We start from the raw sequence: 14,388 nt of genomic DNA, 5'->3' as shown, positions 1-14,388 counted from the left end.
TTCGCCATGGCAGTGCTGGAAGAGGAGTTACACACCATCATGGAGGAGTTTGGTGAAGTGTTCAAAGGCATTGGATGCCTGAAAGGGAAAGAGGTATCCCTCCATATCGACCCGTCGGTCCAACCGGTTGCGCTGAGGCAAAGGCGCATTGCGTTCCACTCGAGGAAGAAAGTCGAAGATGAATTGGAGGCACCGGAGAAACAAAGAATCATAGAGAAGGTCAGTGGGCCCACCCCATGGGTATCCCCGATCGTAGTCGCCTGGAAACCAAAACAGCCTGGACAGGTCCGCATCTGCGTGGACATGCGCCTCCCAAATGCGGCGGTAAAGAGAGAGCGATACCTAACCCCCACCATAGACGACATCCTAGGCGAGTTGAACGGTGCAAGGTGGTTCTCAAAGATGGATCTTCTTTCCGGTTATCATCAGCTACCGCTCCACCCCGACTCGAGGTACATAACCACCTTCTCCACACATGTAGGCTTCAGACGATATCGGCGCCTCAATTTTGGAATATCAAGTACCGCGGAGGTATTTCAAAATACGATCCTCGAAGTCCTCAGTGGACTTCCAGGAGTCTTAAACGTGAGCGACACGAATCAAATAATCCGGCCTAATCCTGCACCGAGAGAAGTGTCAATTCCTGCAGAACAAGATTAGCTTCTTCGGGTACACATTCTTGGACCAAGGAGTGGCGCCGGACCCAGACAAAGTGAAGGATGTCCAAGAAGCCCCGGCTCCAATGAACATCTCAGAAGCAAGGAGCTTCCTGGGTATGGTGAATTTCTGTGGACGCTTTATCCCCGACCTCTCCAACCTCACAAAACCCCTCAGGGAACTGACAAAATCCTCCACCACGTGGCAATGGGGCCTGGAACAAGAGCAAGCATTCCGAGACACGAAGGCCGCTGTGTCAGCAGACACCACCCTGTCCTACTTTGACCCCGCCAAGCCCACCAATGTGGCAGTGGACGCCAGCCCCTATGGCGTAGGAGCGGTGCTAGCTCAGCTTCAGAGCAACGGAGAATGGGCACCCATCGCCTACGCCATCCGTTTCTTAACCGACACGGAGCAGAGGTACTCGCAGATAGAGCGGGAGGCCATCGCCATCAATTGGGCCTGTCGACATTTTCACGTCTATGTGTATGGCCATTCCTTCACGGTATCTACAGACCACAAACCCCTCATACCCCTGTTCCAGGGTTCGGTGTCAAAACCGCCACCGATAATTGAGAAGTGGATACTCCATCTGCAAGGGTATGATTACCGAGTGGAATACAAGCCGGGATCAACAAATCCGGCAGACTATCTGTCGAGGCACCCCCGAGAGGCCACAAGAGAGGAGAAAGAAGAGGCTGAGGACACCGAGGAATATGTCCGGTTGGTGACAGAAAGATCACGGCCCCTACCCATGACCTAGCCACCATCATTGAAGCCTCCCAGAGCGATGAGTGCCTTCGACTAGCCGCAGACGCAGTACGGTCCGGTGACTGGCGCCCCATCTAAGACTCTCTGAGTAGGAGGACACCGCAAGCCAGAACGACACTGGAATCCATCCTGAGAGTCAAAGGAGAACTGTCCCTCGATAGCCAAGGATGCCTACTACGAGGTCCCCGACTTGTCATGCCAGCCAGCCTAACCCACCAGGCATTGGAACTAGCGCACCGAGGACACCAAGGCATGGTGAAAACCAAGAGCAGATTGAGAGCCAAGGTGTGGTTCCCCGGGATTGACGCAATGGTAGAACAAACCGTCAGAGCCTGCAACTGGTGTCAAGCGGCGGGGCAGCCAGATCGTCCTCACCCAGTCATAACTGAAGACAACCCTCAGAGACCGTGGGAATGCGTGGGTGCAGACTTTGGGCACCTCCCTGATGGATGCTATGCTTTGGTAATCATTGACGATTTCACAAAGTATCCTGAGGTAGAGATCGTGGGAAGCCAGACAGCCACGGAAGTCATTGCCAAATTTGAAAAGACCATCGCCACTCATGGCATCTTTGAAGTGGTCAAGACGGACACTGGTCGCCCCTTCCATGGTCAAGAGTTTGCAGAATTCCTAAAGAGCTGGGGAATTCATCACCGCAAAATAACTCCATGCTGGCCCCAAGCCAACGGGGAAGTGGAAAGGTTCATGCGCACACTCAACAAGACTATACGCATAGCGTTGGCAGATGGATCACCACTGGAGAAAGCCATTTACAGTTTCCTAAGAGAGTACAGGATGACCTCAAACATCACGACAGAGGCAGCGCCAGGGACAGCAACCATGGGCCGAATAGTGATTGACACACTCCCAAACCACCCAACCTGGATTCTTGCACAAGCCAATGAGGAGAGGACCTTAGCTAACCGGACTCACACAAATGACCAAGCCAGCAAACGGCGAAGAGCCAGGGAGTCCAACATCCAACCAAGAGATCAGGTGTACGTTAAGGATCGATACCCAGGAAGCAAGTTCCGACTCCCGTTCGAACACCGACCATGGACTGTCACCCGCCGGTCTGGCACCATGGTGACCGCCCAGAGAGGAGCCGAAACCGTCACCAGGGACATCTCATTCTTCAAGAAAGCACACCCCGGTACACCACCTCATCCAGGGCACGACCTCGAGAGAGCTAGCCCGAGTCAACCGAGAGAGGATGAAGAGGTGGATCAGTACCCCTCTGAAGAAGAAAACCGGATGGACCAAGACATTCAATCGCTGCCGGCCACCCCCAGGGGAAAGCCTGCTAAGCTCTCCTTCATCAATCGCGGGATACAACACCCCAACCCGCATGACACCTGGGGTGGCCCTGTCCAGAGGAGGACAGTCCAGAAATGGTTTGCGAAGAAATCCAGCACCCTCTTCCCATCTAGCCGACTATCTGGTGTAGTGATCCAAGGAACTGAGACTGTCAGACTGGTAACAGATCCATCGTTTTATTTTCTACTGTGTTTTGATATTTTGCTGTTTAATAAAGGTTAGAAGGGATGTACTGTTCCGGCGTGCGAGGTAGCGGTCTAGCCTACCCGCACTGCCGGAGTACGCCAGTGCACACGCGTGATGTCAGGCGCTGGATTCTATAAATAAAGAGGCGGGGCTACAAGACGGCAGTCGGGAGCCACGTCTGAAACTAAACGCCGGCTCCTGTTATCATTAGCGCCGCTGGGCCGCCGGAAATAGTTCGAGCTCTGTACAACACTACAGGGTCCGCTCTGGAACTCTCACTGCTCCCAACAATGTCCAACGTGCAGCAAAGGCCCACCCCGGGCCGACCAGCAAAGCACACAAAGGGGACCAATTGGGGACAAGATGCTCCGGTAGCTCCCCGGCGCCGTAGGCCTCACCTGCAACTAAGCCTCACGCGGTCCACCAATTCTTGCGCATCCAGACGGCTACTCTCGCAAAGCCCAGCACTCGCGACGTCAGGGGACCTCCAAATCGTCCCCAAACGATGCTGTTACACGCTGAATACATCAGCGCCCGCTGGTGAGGCAGGTTCTGCGGGGGACCTCCTTCACTACACTGGCCTTAAGTAGGTCGCAACCAGCCGTCGGGCAGAGGGTCGGGGGTCACCGGCTTTCTGTGGACACTTGCCTTGCACTACGGTGGTCCAGGTTGGGCCCCCCTCGCCTCCGAAGGCCAAGTCGATCACCCCCAGTAGGCTTGCGTGAATGTCAGGCCGTCGTGGCTGCGCCTCAGGTCCGGAGCTGAGCCCCTGTGACCGCCCACCGATTGGCATCAGGGGCAGGATGCAGATGCAGGGAATTGCCCCGGGCTCTCAGATAGTAACATAACATGTGTAATTGTAAAGCGCACGTTCACCCAGAGGTCTCTTGGCGCTGAATAACAGATGTTCATTGTTACCCTACTCAGAGGTATTCATTTTATCGACCTCAGATGGATGAAAGGCTGAGTGGACACGCCGGGATAGTGCTTGCGGGAAGGGGCCCAACAGAAGGAGCGATGTAGTGTCGCTGTAGTTCAGAGGCTCCCCAGCGAACTTCGCAACAGGTCCGGCTTCTCCCTTCCGCCAGAGCTGTGGGTCGATAGGGCGTTGTCCAAACTGCGGCAACGGGCGAACAAGACAGCCCGCTGCTCTCCCCTTTATGCGCTCCGTAGGAAAGAAGCCTCCGACTGGAGATCTGAAGCCGGTAGTGCCGTTGTTAAGGCTGTAGGACCGGCAGGAGCGGAGCTCAGAGAAAACACGTCTGCTCACTCCGCCATCTTGCCCACGCCCTGGTCATTTGATTTTAAGTACAAGAATGTGCATAGGAGCTCTATACTGAATCTCTAATCTGAGGGTACGGAGACTGATTCTTCAATGAGCAGAGAAAGCAGATGTCCAGACCATTTACTAGCCCTGTGTTGCGTTGTCAATAGTCTCCATGTGCCTGTTCTCTGCAACAATGAGAGAGGGGAAAGAGCAGCGATGGATTCTCATGTCATGAAAAAATGCAGTTTAAATGACGCCTTCAAACTGTGGGGCAAGGGCTGAAGAGCAGGGCCGGCACTAGAGGTGCGTGCAGCCGGGGACCATATGACGCAGACTCTGCTCCTTTCATGGCCCCACACTGCTACTGCCCATCTATTTACATAAATGTGATTTAGTCAGTGTGCAAAATACATATGCGGCCACATAACGAAGCCTGGAGGTGCATACAGAGAAATATTTGTCCGAATGTGGCAGAGAATCTAAATCCAAATAGATTTCAGTGGTCTAAAATGTAGAGAGTAGAGTGCTGCCTTTCACCAAAAACACATCCCATTCATAACGGATATACGAAGCGCTTCAGACTTTAAAGTGAAAAATAATTACGGCATACCTTAAATACATCAGCCTAGACCTTTGAGGCAGCTGTAACCTAAACCAGTCACCACGTTATTTGAGAATTGAAGGACCGGTAGTGACGCTATCGGTGAGCACAGCTGAAGTGCCGGTCTTATGGGCCAGCCCGCCATGACTCCCCCTGCACGGGCTCTCCTTCACGTAATGGCACCTGCAGACAGTGAATCTGAATCCATTGCCGCGGCTGTGAATGAACTTATTTGTTACAGTGTAGCCAGCCTGCCTAAGCCAGACCATTCTTAAACTGAGCCAGCTGCCCCCAAATCTGCCACAAGAAGGGCGGACCACGCGCTGCAGCCTGGCTTTTTGACAGTACAGGTAACAGCGATACGGCTTGATAGCTGAGGCGATATAAATGTGTGAGATTGCATTTCAGTGTGGGGATGCAGACTACTAACTCCTGATGTGTGGTACTTGGCAGGGCTGTAGACAGGACTCAAGTGGGGTACCACCCGGGTGGACGGCGTCCCCCCACTTATTTTACCGGAGGGACGCCGTCCCCCCTGCTAAACAGCTGGACTTCACTGTTTGGCATCTCTGGGACGAGATCGGAGATCACAGCGGGCACATTCCACGAGCAGATGGGCATTTGAAGGGAGGTGGGGCGGTGCACCGATTGGGAGCCGTCTCTATCGGGTTTGGAAACACAGGCAATGAGCTCGATTTTGCAAGCCACCTTTCGTGACGTCACTTCCTGTTGTGACGTCACTTCCGGTGATATTGTCCCCCTACTTCTTTTTTTTAGGACTTGTGCCCTGGCTGTAGAGAATATCAAATATCACTCAGCAAAAGCAATAGGTGTTAGATGTTCTGCCCTGTAATCATGAGCTTCATTTAAATAGCTGCTTAAGAAGCCCTCCACAGTATAAATGTGAACACAAGCATACACACCTGAACATGTGTGCAAGCTGAGCAAGGAAGCCAGTAGTCTGACTCATGCTAGAATTTGCGCACAGCTATTACGGTTTGTCTTGCCGAGACTAAATTAATATGATTTTGATTGGAGACCATTTGGGATACAGTGTAATGCATAATACTTTTACAGTACACAATATACGTAAATTATGTTTTACTATTTTCTCCAAATTGGCTTGTGATGCAGAGCTCCTAGTCGCTCCATTGACCTGAAGCCAAACATGAAGTTTATTTGGACACATCAGAGTTCGCCTGATATCGCCTTCTTCATGTAAACTAGGACCAACCCCTGTTCTGGCAAAATCACCCAAAGGACCGCGCCGATCGACCAGAAGGAGGCATCGCCTTCTTCACAAGAACACCCTCCGCCTGACCCAATGACAACCATGGAACACCTCCTCTTCTAGATCCAGACCAACACCACCCTCTGTGGCACCCTTGTCTACAGGTCCCCGGTCCCCTTGACCACTGCCATTGTAGACCTCATCGCACCACAGGCTCTCGCAACCACTGATTATATCCTACTCCAAGACCTCAGCTTCCACCTGGACAACCCCAGTGGCCAGAACACTACCTCCCTACTGGAGAACCTTGCCAACATCGGACTGAAGCAGCTAGTCACCGCATCGACCTACACAGCCGGACACGCGGTCGACCCCCATCCTCCCTGCCAGCTGGAACATCACCTACAGCCACACCACCAAACTCCTCTGGACCAACCACCGCTGCGTACATTTCGCCTTTGCCACTCCCACTGTTCACCACCGCCTCACCGCCCCGTGATAGCTGGAACAAGGCCACCAAAGAACTTCTTGTTGACTTCCTCAGCGTGACCACAACAACAGACACCAACACCGCAGCACACAGCCTTCACCAATGGATCTCCAACTGCGCCAACACCCCTCAAGAAGACACCAGATGAGCAACACTCCAAGAAAGCCAGCTGGTTCACTCCTGCCCTCCATTAGTCCAGAAGTACCTCCAGACAACTCTCAAAAAGATGGAAGAACAACAAAACCCCAGAAACCCACACAAACTTCAAATCCACTAACAACGCACACTAACTTCTCCTCAAAACCACAAAGAAAATGGCCTCCAAGACAGAATCAATGCCAACGCAGACAACAGCAAAGAACTCTTCGCCATTGTCAAGGAGTTCGCCAGGCCCAACAGCGAGACCACAGATGTGTCACCCTCCCTAGACATCTGCATCAAACTCAGCACCTTTTTCCACCACAAGATCTGGCAGATCTACAACAGCTTCAACAACCAAAACCCTGCCACAATGCTTGCCACCACCGCATGCTACCATGCCGCACCCCAACAGATCATGCTCAACTGGACTCCTCTCACCACAGACGACCCACTCAAGACAATGAAGAGCATCTACTCAGGAGCCCTATCAGATCCTTGCCTTTACCACATCTTACATAGAGCAGCCACCTCCATCGCCCCTAGCTTTGCCGTAACATCAACTACTCCATCGAAACCACCACCTTCCCCAGTGACTGGAAACATGCCAAGCTCAAACCCCTGCTGAAGAAGCCATCCACCGACCCGACAGACCTTAAGAACTTCAGACCCGTCTCCCTCCTCCCCTTCACAGCCAAGGCAATCGAAAAGGCCATCAACGTCCAACTCACCAAGTTCATCGAAGAGTACCACGTCCTGAACATCTTCCAATCCGGCTTCCAAATCAACCACAGCATCGAAACCGCCCTCCTCGCTGCCACCGACGAAATCCGCTCCCTTCTCTACCGGGGAGAAACCGCAGCCCTCATCCTACTGGACCTCTCGGCTACCTTCTACATCGTCTCCCACCGCACTCTAATCATGAGTGCATTCACGACAAGGCACTGGACTGGATCCTCTCCTTTCTTACTGGCTGAGCACACCGAGTCAGACTACCCTCGTCCCTCTCAGAAGCTACAGAGATCAGCTACGGAGTGCCCCAGGGCTCCTCCCTGAGCCCCAACATCTTCAACGTCTACATGGCCTCCCTCACGGCCATGGTCAGAAACCATGGACTCAACATCATCTCCTATGTTGACGACAAACAGCTGATCCTCTCCCTCCCTAATGAACTCACAGTCGCCAGAAACAACTATCACAGCAGAATGAAGGCCGTTGCTTCCTGGTTGAAAGATTGCTGCCTCAAGCTCAACTCGGACTGAACCAAAGTACTCCTCATTGGACCCACTCGCTCAACCTGGAGTGACTCCTTGTGGCCTGCTGCACTAGGCACCCCTCCCATCCCTACAGACCACGCATGCAACCTCTGCATCATGCTGGACTCCTCACTCTCAATGAACCACCAGATCAACACAGTATCCTCATCCTGCTTCCACACACTCCGCCTGCTTCGAAAAACATTCAGATGGATCCCCACAGAATCCAGACTGACTGTCAGCGGCACACTCATCACCAGCAGACTTGACTACAGCAACACACTCTATGCCGGTGTCATCCAGAAACAGCTCGGGAAACTACAGACTGGTCCTCTACATCCCAGTCGCAGCCACATTACATAACACCTCCGACTCCTCCACTGGCTCCCAATCATCTAGAGAATCACCTTCCAGCTCCTCACACTTGCCTACAAGGCTCTCCACGATGCAGGACCATAATATCTGAACCACAGCCTCACATTCCACGTACCTGCCAGAACACTCTGCTCCGCCAACTTGCCCTGGCCTCTGTCCCATGGATCCACAAGACCAGAACCAGAGGAAGATCCTTCTCCTACCTCGCCACCAAGACCTGGAACACCCTGCCCCCGCACATCAGGCAATCCCCGTCGATGATCCAATTCAGGAAGGAATCAAGACCTTGCTCTTCGACTGAACCTCCACACCCAGACGGATCAGCAGCTCCCATCTCCCCCTAACACCTTGAGACCCTCACGGGTGAGTAGCCGCACTATATAAACTCCTAATTGATTGATTTCTGAGACTAAGTCAGATGGTACAATCTTGGACCCAGACAAACCTGCTCAGTGTATCCAACCCACACTCCATTATGGTCAACCTAAAATCACACCAAGTAGACTTTTAACTACGAACAGTGACCACTGACTACTACTTTTCTTTTTCTTTGCAGTTTTTGCCTTAAATCTTTAAAAGTTTATATCTCTGGTTACTCTTCATGAATTCTTTGTCATTTTACTCGTTACATATTTCTCTGTTTTTAGGTCTCGGCTAAAAGACGCGCGTAAGCGCGTCTCCGCCGAGATCTTATGTCAGCGAGTAGCAGTCCCAGGAGACAGTCCAGGTCACGCGCATCCTTCCAGGCGATTTGTAGCTGGAACGCGCGCTGTGGCCAGGCGCTGTCTCCTGGGAAGCGCAAGCACAACACACGCATGCGCATACACACACACACGCGCCCATGCACGCACGCACATACATACATACAGAGACACCACCCCTGACTCATACTCACGCGCGCGCACACACACAAGTGCACCGAGGCCCCCAATCGCGCTCCAGAACTTACCTTACCTCAGCACGCGGCGCCCAACCTCCTGCTGGCGCGGCCCCGGGGCTCTACACCGCTCACAGGAGCCCCGGGCCGCGAGACGCTACGACTCCGCCTGCCTCCTCTTCCGGGGTGAACGTGGCCCCGCCCCCGTCACAGGCGACCGTGCCTGACTTCCGGGGCGGCGAGCTTGGTAACGAATCTGGTGCTATCTCTTGGTTTAGAAAACGTAATTGTGTCGTCCATTGTACCCCTTGAGACATGTGCACGATACTGGGATAGTTATGCCTCTCCAGTCAAGAAGGCATGCATTAACAAATCTTTCAAGGGCTTTTGGAGACTCAGACAGACACCATGCCTCAGCTGTCGATCAATGAGAACACATGCTCCCACTGCAGGTAAGGAAGGACAACAGCCAGCTGAAGCACTGGAATGCAGAAGACCAGCCAGCAAGAAACACAACAAATATATGGTGTTAGGGTTCTCAAGTCCTCCTTTGCCCATTAGTTTCTATCTCACCCAAAGTTGCTTTGATCTTCTGTTTCTGCATTTCGAATAAACACAGAAAGGACTTCCCACTGCATGCAGAACACTGGCACCCAGCCTGGGCGATGGCTGTAAATAACTGCTCCCACGTGCCTCTAATTTCAACAATAATAATTACACTAAACAGCTTTATCCTGCCCATCTGCTTGCACGACATGGCAGCTTGGCATGGCACCCTGGCATTGCCATCCACTGAACTTGGATCCGCAGCTTGTCAGGCACCTCCGCATGTGCAGGCGCTTCAAGACTTTGAAGGGGACCATATTGCCCGCAGACCCGCAGTTGGTGAAGAGCTCGCATCATATTTTACTTCTATTAGAGTGATGGAGCAGACAGATGGTGAGTGCAGAGTGGTGAGTGCAGAGTGGTGAGTGCAGAGTGGTGATTGCAGAGTGGTGAGTGCAGAGTGCAGAGTGGTGAGTGCAGAGTGGTGAGTGCAGAGTGCAGAGTGCAGAGTGCAGAGTGCAGAGTGCAGAGTGGTGAGTGCAGAGTGGTGAGTGCAGAGTGGTGAGTGCAGAGTGGTGAGTGCAGAGTGGTGAGTGCAGAGTGCAGAGTGGTGAGTGCAGAGTGGTGAGTGCAGAGTGGTGAGTGCAGAGTGGTGAGTGGTGAGTGCAGAGTGGTGAGTGGTGAGTGCAGAGTGGTGAGTGCAGAGTGGTGAGTGGTGAGTGCAGAGTGGTGAGTGCAGAGTGCAGAGTGCAGAGTGGTGAGTGCAGAGTGGTGAGTGCAGAGTGCAGAGTGGTGAGTGCAGAGTGCAGAGTGGTGAGTGCAGAGTGGTGAGTGCAGAGTGGTGAGTGCAGAGTGGTGAGTGCAGAGTGGTGAGTGCAGAGTGGTGAGTGGTGAGTGCAGAGTGCAGAGTGGTGAGTGCAGAGTGGTGAGTGCAGAGTGCAGAGTGGTGAGTGCAGAGTGGTGAGTGCAGAGTGGTGAGTGCAGAGTGGTGAGTGCAGAGTGGTGAGTGCAGAGTGGTGAGTGCAGAGTGGTGAGTGCAGAGTGGTGAGTGCAGAGTGGTGAGTGCAGAGTGGTGAGTGGTGAGTGCAGAGTGGTGAGTGCAGAGTGGTGAGTGCAGAGTGGTGAGTGCAGAGTGGTGAGTGCAGAGTGGTGAGTGCAGAGTGGTGAGTGCAGAGTGCAGAGTGGCGAGTGTGCAGAGTGGCGAGTGTGCAGAGTGGCGAGTGTGCAGAGTGGCGAGTGTGCAGAGTGGCGAGTGTGCAGAGTGGCGAGTGTGCAGAGTGGCGAGTGTGCAGAGTGAGTGTGCAGAGTGGCGAGTGTGCAGAGTGGCGAGTGTGCAGAGTGAGTGTGCAGAGCAGTGAGTGCAGAGTGAGTGTGCAGAGTGAGTGTGCAGAGTGAGTGTGCAGAGCAGTGAGTGCAGAGCAAGTGTGCAGAGCATTGTGTGCTGTTGAGTGCAGAGTGCTGTGTATTGGCAATGTTAATGACAATGGCCATTTATTTTTGATTTAAAGAAAAAAAAAGAAATGTCATGAGCAATGCCAATAGCTCTACCTTTAATGATGCCGAGACCATTGCATTGCAAATGCTTGTTATAAATTGTTTTGGGGATTTTCATTGTGTTGTATTTTGACTGCTTTTGTAACTGCTAAATACTTTACACTTTAAGCCTGTGTCCTCTGTGCTGTAGCTACCAGAAGATGAGCCCAGGTTTATGTTATTGAAGCTGTGTTTTACCTCAACAAGTTTGTGGCCTTATTTGTTGTGGTGGACGCCCATCAACTCTAATTTAGTAATTGATTCTCTAAAAGGGTGAGATAACGGGGGTGCTCTTAATTGGCATATTCCATTTGCTGCTTCAATAACTCTATTACCTCTCTATAGGTTTCATTTATTAATTTGAACAGAAGAATAAGTTACAATTTGCAAATAGGCAGAGTCTCTGAAATGTAGACCTGCGTTATTAACACTTTTGTTCTTTTAATGAAGGACACTTGGTCATCGGTTCAGTAGTGTCATTCAAGTTGAAAGAAGAGGATGATGCATGTTTCATTCCCCTTGAAGACTCTGGTGCAAAAGAAAACGCCCTGTATCCCACAAGTGAGTATCTCAGTATTTCTGGGTATTTGTCTTTCTTTTTCTCCTTTCTTACACTCTAGCTTGCTTGCTCTCTTTGCTTTGTTTCTTTCACTGGCTGTTCATTGGCAATTTTAATTATCAGTTTTAGCTTTTCTTCACTGGAAGTTATAAAGATATAAAGTCTAGTTATAGGCACTGTTGGGATTTCAATTTGCAGTTTTTGTTCTGATGCCTTCCTTCTTCAGGTTTCCTCTTTGGACTAATGATGAATATTGTCTACTGCAAATGGTTGAAGCTAGGTGTTATGTAGTGTGTTAGCACTACTACTTTGTTTTATAATGATTTTTATAGATTGTCAGCTAACAAAAGCAAAAAAAAGACATTGGCAGACTAAATGAATTTGCATTTCTAAATGGAAGACCACACAACCGTTGTTTCATCATAATGAAAATATAATTGTAGTCCATAACAAGAGGAGCACAATGAAGCGCAACTATGCATAAATACATCAGTGGGAAGGCACCATTTATCTTCCTGTCTCTCAGCAAATATTATCTATCTATTTATCTATCTATCTATATGTATCCCTCCAAAATCTAAGGTCATCAGATCTCTTGTCATCTGTTTTCACTCTTACCATGTACAATTCCTCCGCTAGTATCCGCTCCTCCAAATGACATTTCCATTTTTCATAGGAGGGCTCCTTCATGCAGCTGTGTGGCAACACTTGTCCTTGCTAACAGCAGTGACAGTGCCATATTTTTGTTTCCTATTTTACCATACGTAGGACACAGAGTAAATTCCAAATATTCAAGAAAAAGGAGGGAAAACGATTCCTTTGGAGCTGCAGCATAGAACAGGACACGCAGAAATTTTGCAAAAACAACATTAATCTAAATAAGGTACCCATATGGAATGGGGAAAAACAGCAGAAAACCAGGGTGAGCCAGGGCTGTGAACACTCCAACAGGAATAATCACCAAGCTTTGCTTAGCATATCCTGGGGACTTAAAAAGGGTGCTAACTGTCAGAGACAGGACACAAACTCCATGCCAACGCGGAAAACAAATAGCCTCAAGCCAGAACATCACATGAAGAAATAGGAGCGACATCAAAGCGTCACTCCCGGAGTACTGTAGGTGGTAACCTTGGGACCCAACCCGAAGGCCACAACAGTAAAGGAGAAATGGGCAGGTACGAGGTGGTGGTTAAAAGCATTGGGATTTATCTACAAACAGCGAAAAGTCGCATGCTTTGAACATTAAAGAAAGTCAATTAAAGGGGTGACAAATCTGATAACAAATAAGAACTTTCCATCATCCAAATTTATTATCATGATATGTGCGAAGGGAAAATAAGAAGCTACCTAAACCACAGATCCAAAACGAAATGCTGTAGCACAAAAAGACGCAAAAACAACAGTTGATGGACAGAATGCAGAACAATTTCATAAATTCACCCCAGTACAGAGATCTGGGCCTAAATCCATCGTTTTTTTGCACTCCACACCACCCCAGTTGAGACATGGCCATATGCAAATCAGCCTTGACCCTGTGCCTCATGGGTACAGTCGAGCCCGATCTGCCAAGCCCTGTCTTTCCTGGACCGGAATCAAGCATCCTAGGACCGGTTTCTGGCTATCGGCCGTCTTCCGCCAGGATAGCTTGACTCCAGTGGTGTGGAGAGCATGGGACTCACGTCTGAGCATACCCATCCCACTCGGGGTGACAAATGCAAAAACAACAGTTGATGGACAGAATGCAGAACAATGTCATACATTCACCCCAGTACAGAGATCTGGGCCTAAATCCATTGTTTTTTTGCACTCCACACCACCACAGTTCAGACATGGCCATATGCAAATCAGCCTTGACCCTGTGCCTCTTGGGAACACCCAAGCCCGAACTGCCAAGCTATGTCTTTCCTGGACCGAAATCAAGCATCCTGGCTGAAGACGGCTGATAGCCAGAAACCGGTCCTAGGATGCTTGATTCCAGTCCAAATGACCACCACCTTTCTATACTGCCAAAAACCAAAATATTGGCAATAGATGGTCTGCTTTTTATGATTTCATTGATGCACTTGAAGAGACTGATAGCAAACAGATTATCAAGTATCTCAACAATCTTGCCGGTGATGATGTGACAGAATGGAGAAATAAATGACAGAGCTGAGTTGCTGTATGGTACGTTGTTTTCTAGTTCCAATACAATCAAAGAATTTGTGATCCTAGGTTGTTTCAGAGTGATGTTTTTTATTCTTTAAGAGAATAGGGTTCCAAGAGAGGAACCACAGTGCATAGAAAACAAGCAACACATGTTTTTCCTCTTCCCGGCGCACAGGCCTGGGGCTTTCTCAAAGTGTAGAAATAGGGAAACCCGGAAACAAATGTAACTAAAGCAGCTGGTATCAATGGTTCTCCGGTTCATAAAGTCCACATTATAAAGTCTAGATTAAGGGATCTGTCCTGTCCTGACAGAGGGCCATGTATAAGGGCCGTCAGCAGAAAGGGAAAAGAAATCTGTGAGCAGGTCAGTGGGTTGTCACGTGTGGTTCTGAAGGACAGCAGGACAGGCGGTCCCGGCGAAAGTAACAGACTTTCA

General features: G+C 50.5%; 1 protein-coding gene across 1 annotated transcript in view; it reads left to right on the top strand.

The window, feature by feature from the left end:
- Positions 1–14,388, top strand: part of LOC147729881 (uncharacterized) — a 166,950-nt gene that overhangs the window by 121,416 nt on the left and 31,146 nt on the right. The window contains exon 5 of the mRNA XM_086954794.1: positions 11,696–11,806. Within this exon, the coding sequence (XP_086810920.1) occupies positions 11,696–11,806 (111 nt within the window). The remainder of the gene's footprint in view (positions 1–11,695; positions 11,807–14,388) is intronic.

The sequence above is a fragment of the Lissotriton vulgaris genome, chromosome 2_1, assembly GCF_964263255.1.
Source record: "Lissotriton vulgaris chromosome 2_1, aLisVul1.2, whole genome shotgun sequence".
NCBI lineage: Eukaryota > Metazoa > Chordata > Amphibia > Caudata > Salamandridae > Lissotriton > Lissotriton vulgaris.
Note: the sequence above shows the minus strand (reverse complement) of the source record. Positions and strands in the feature narration are given on the sequence as shown.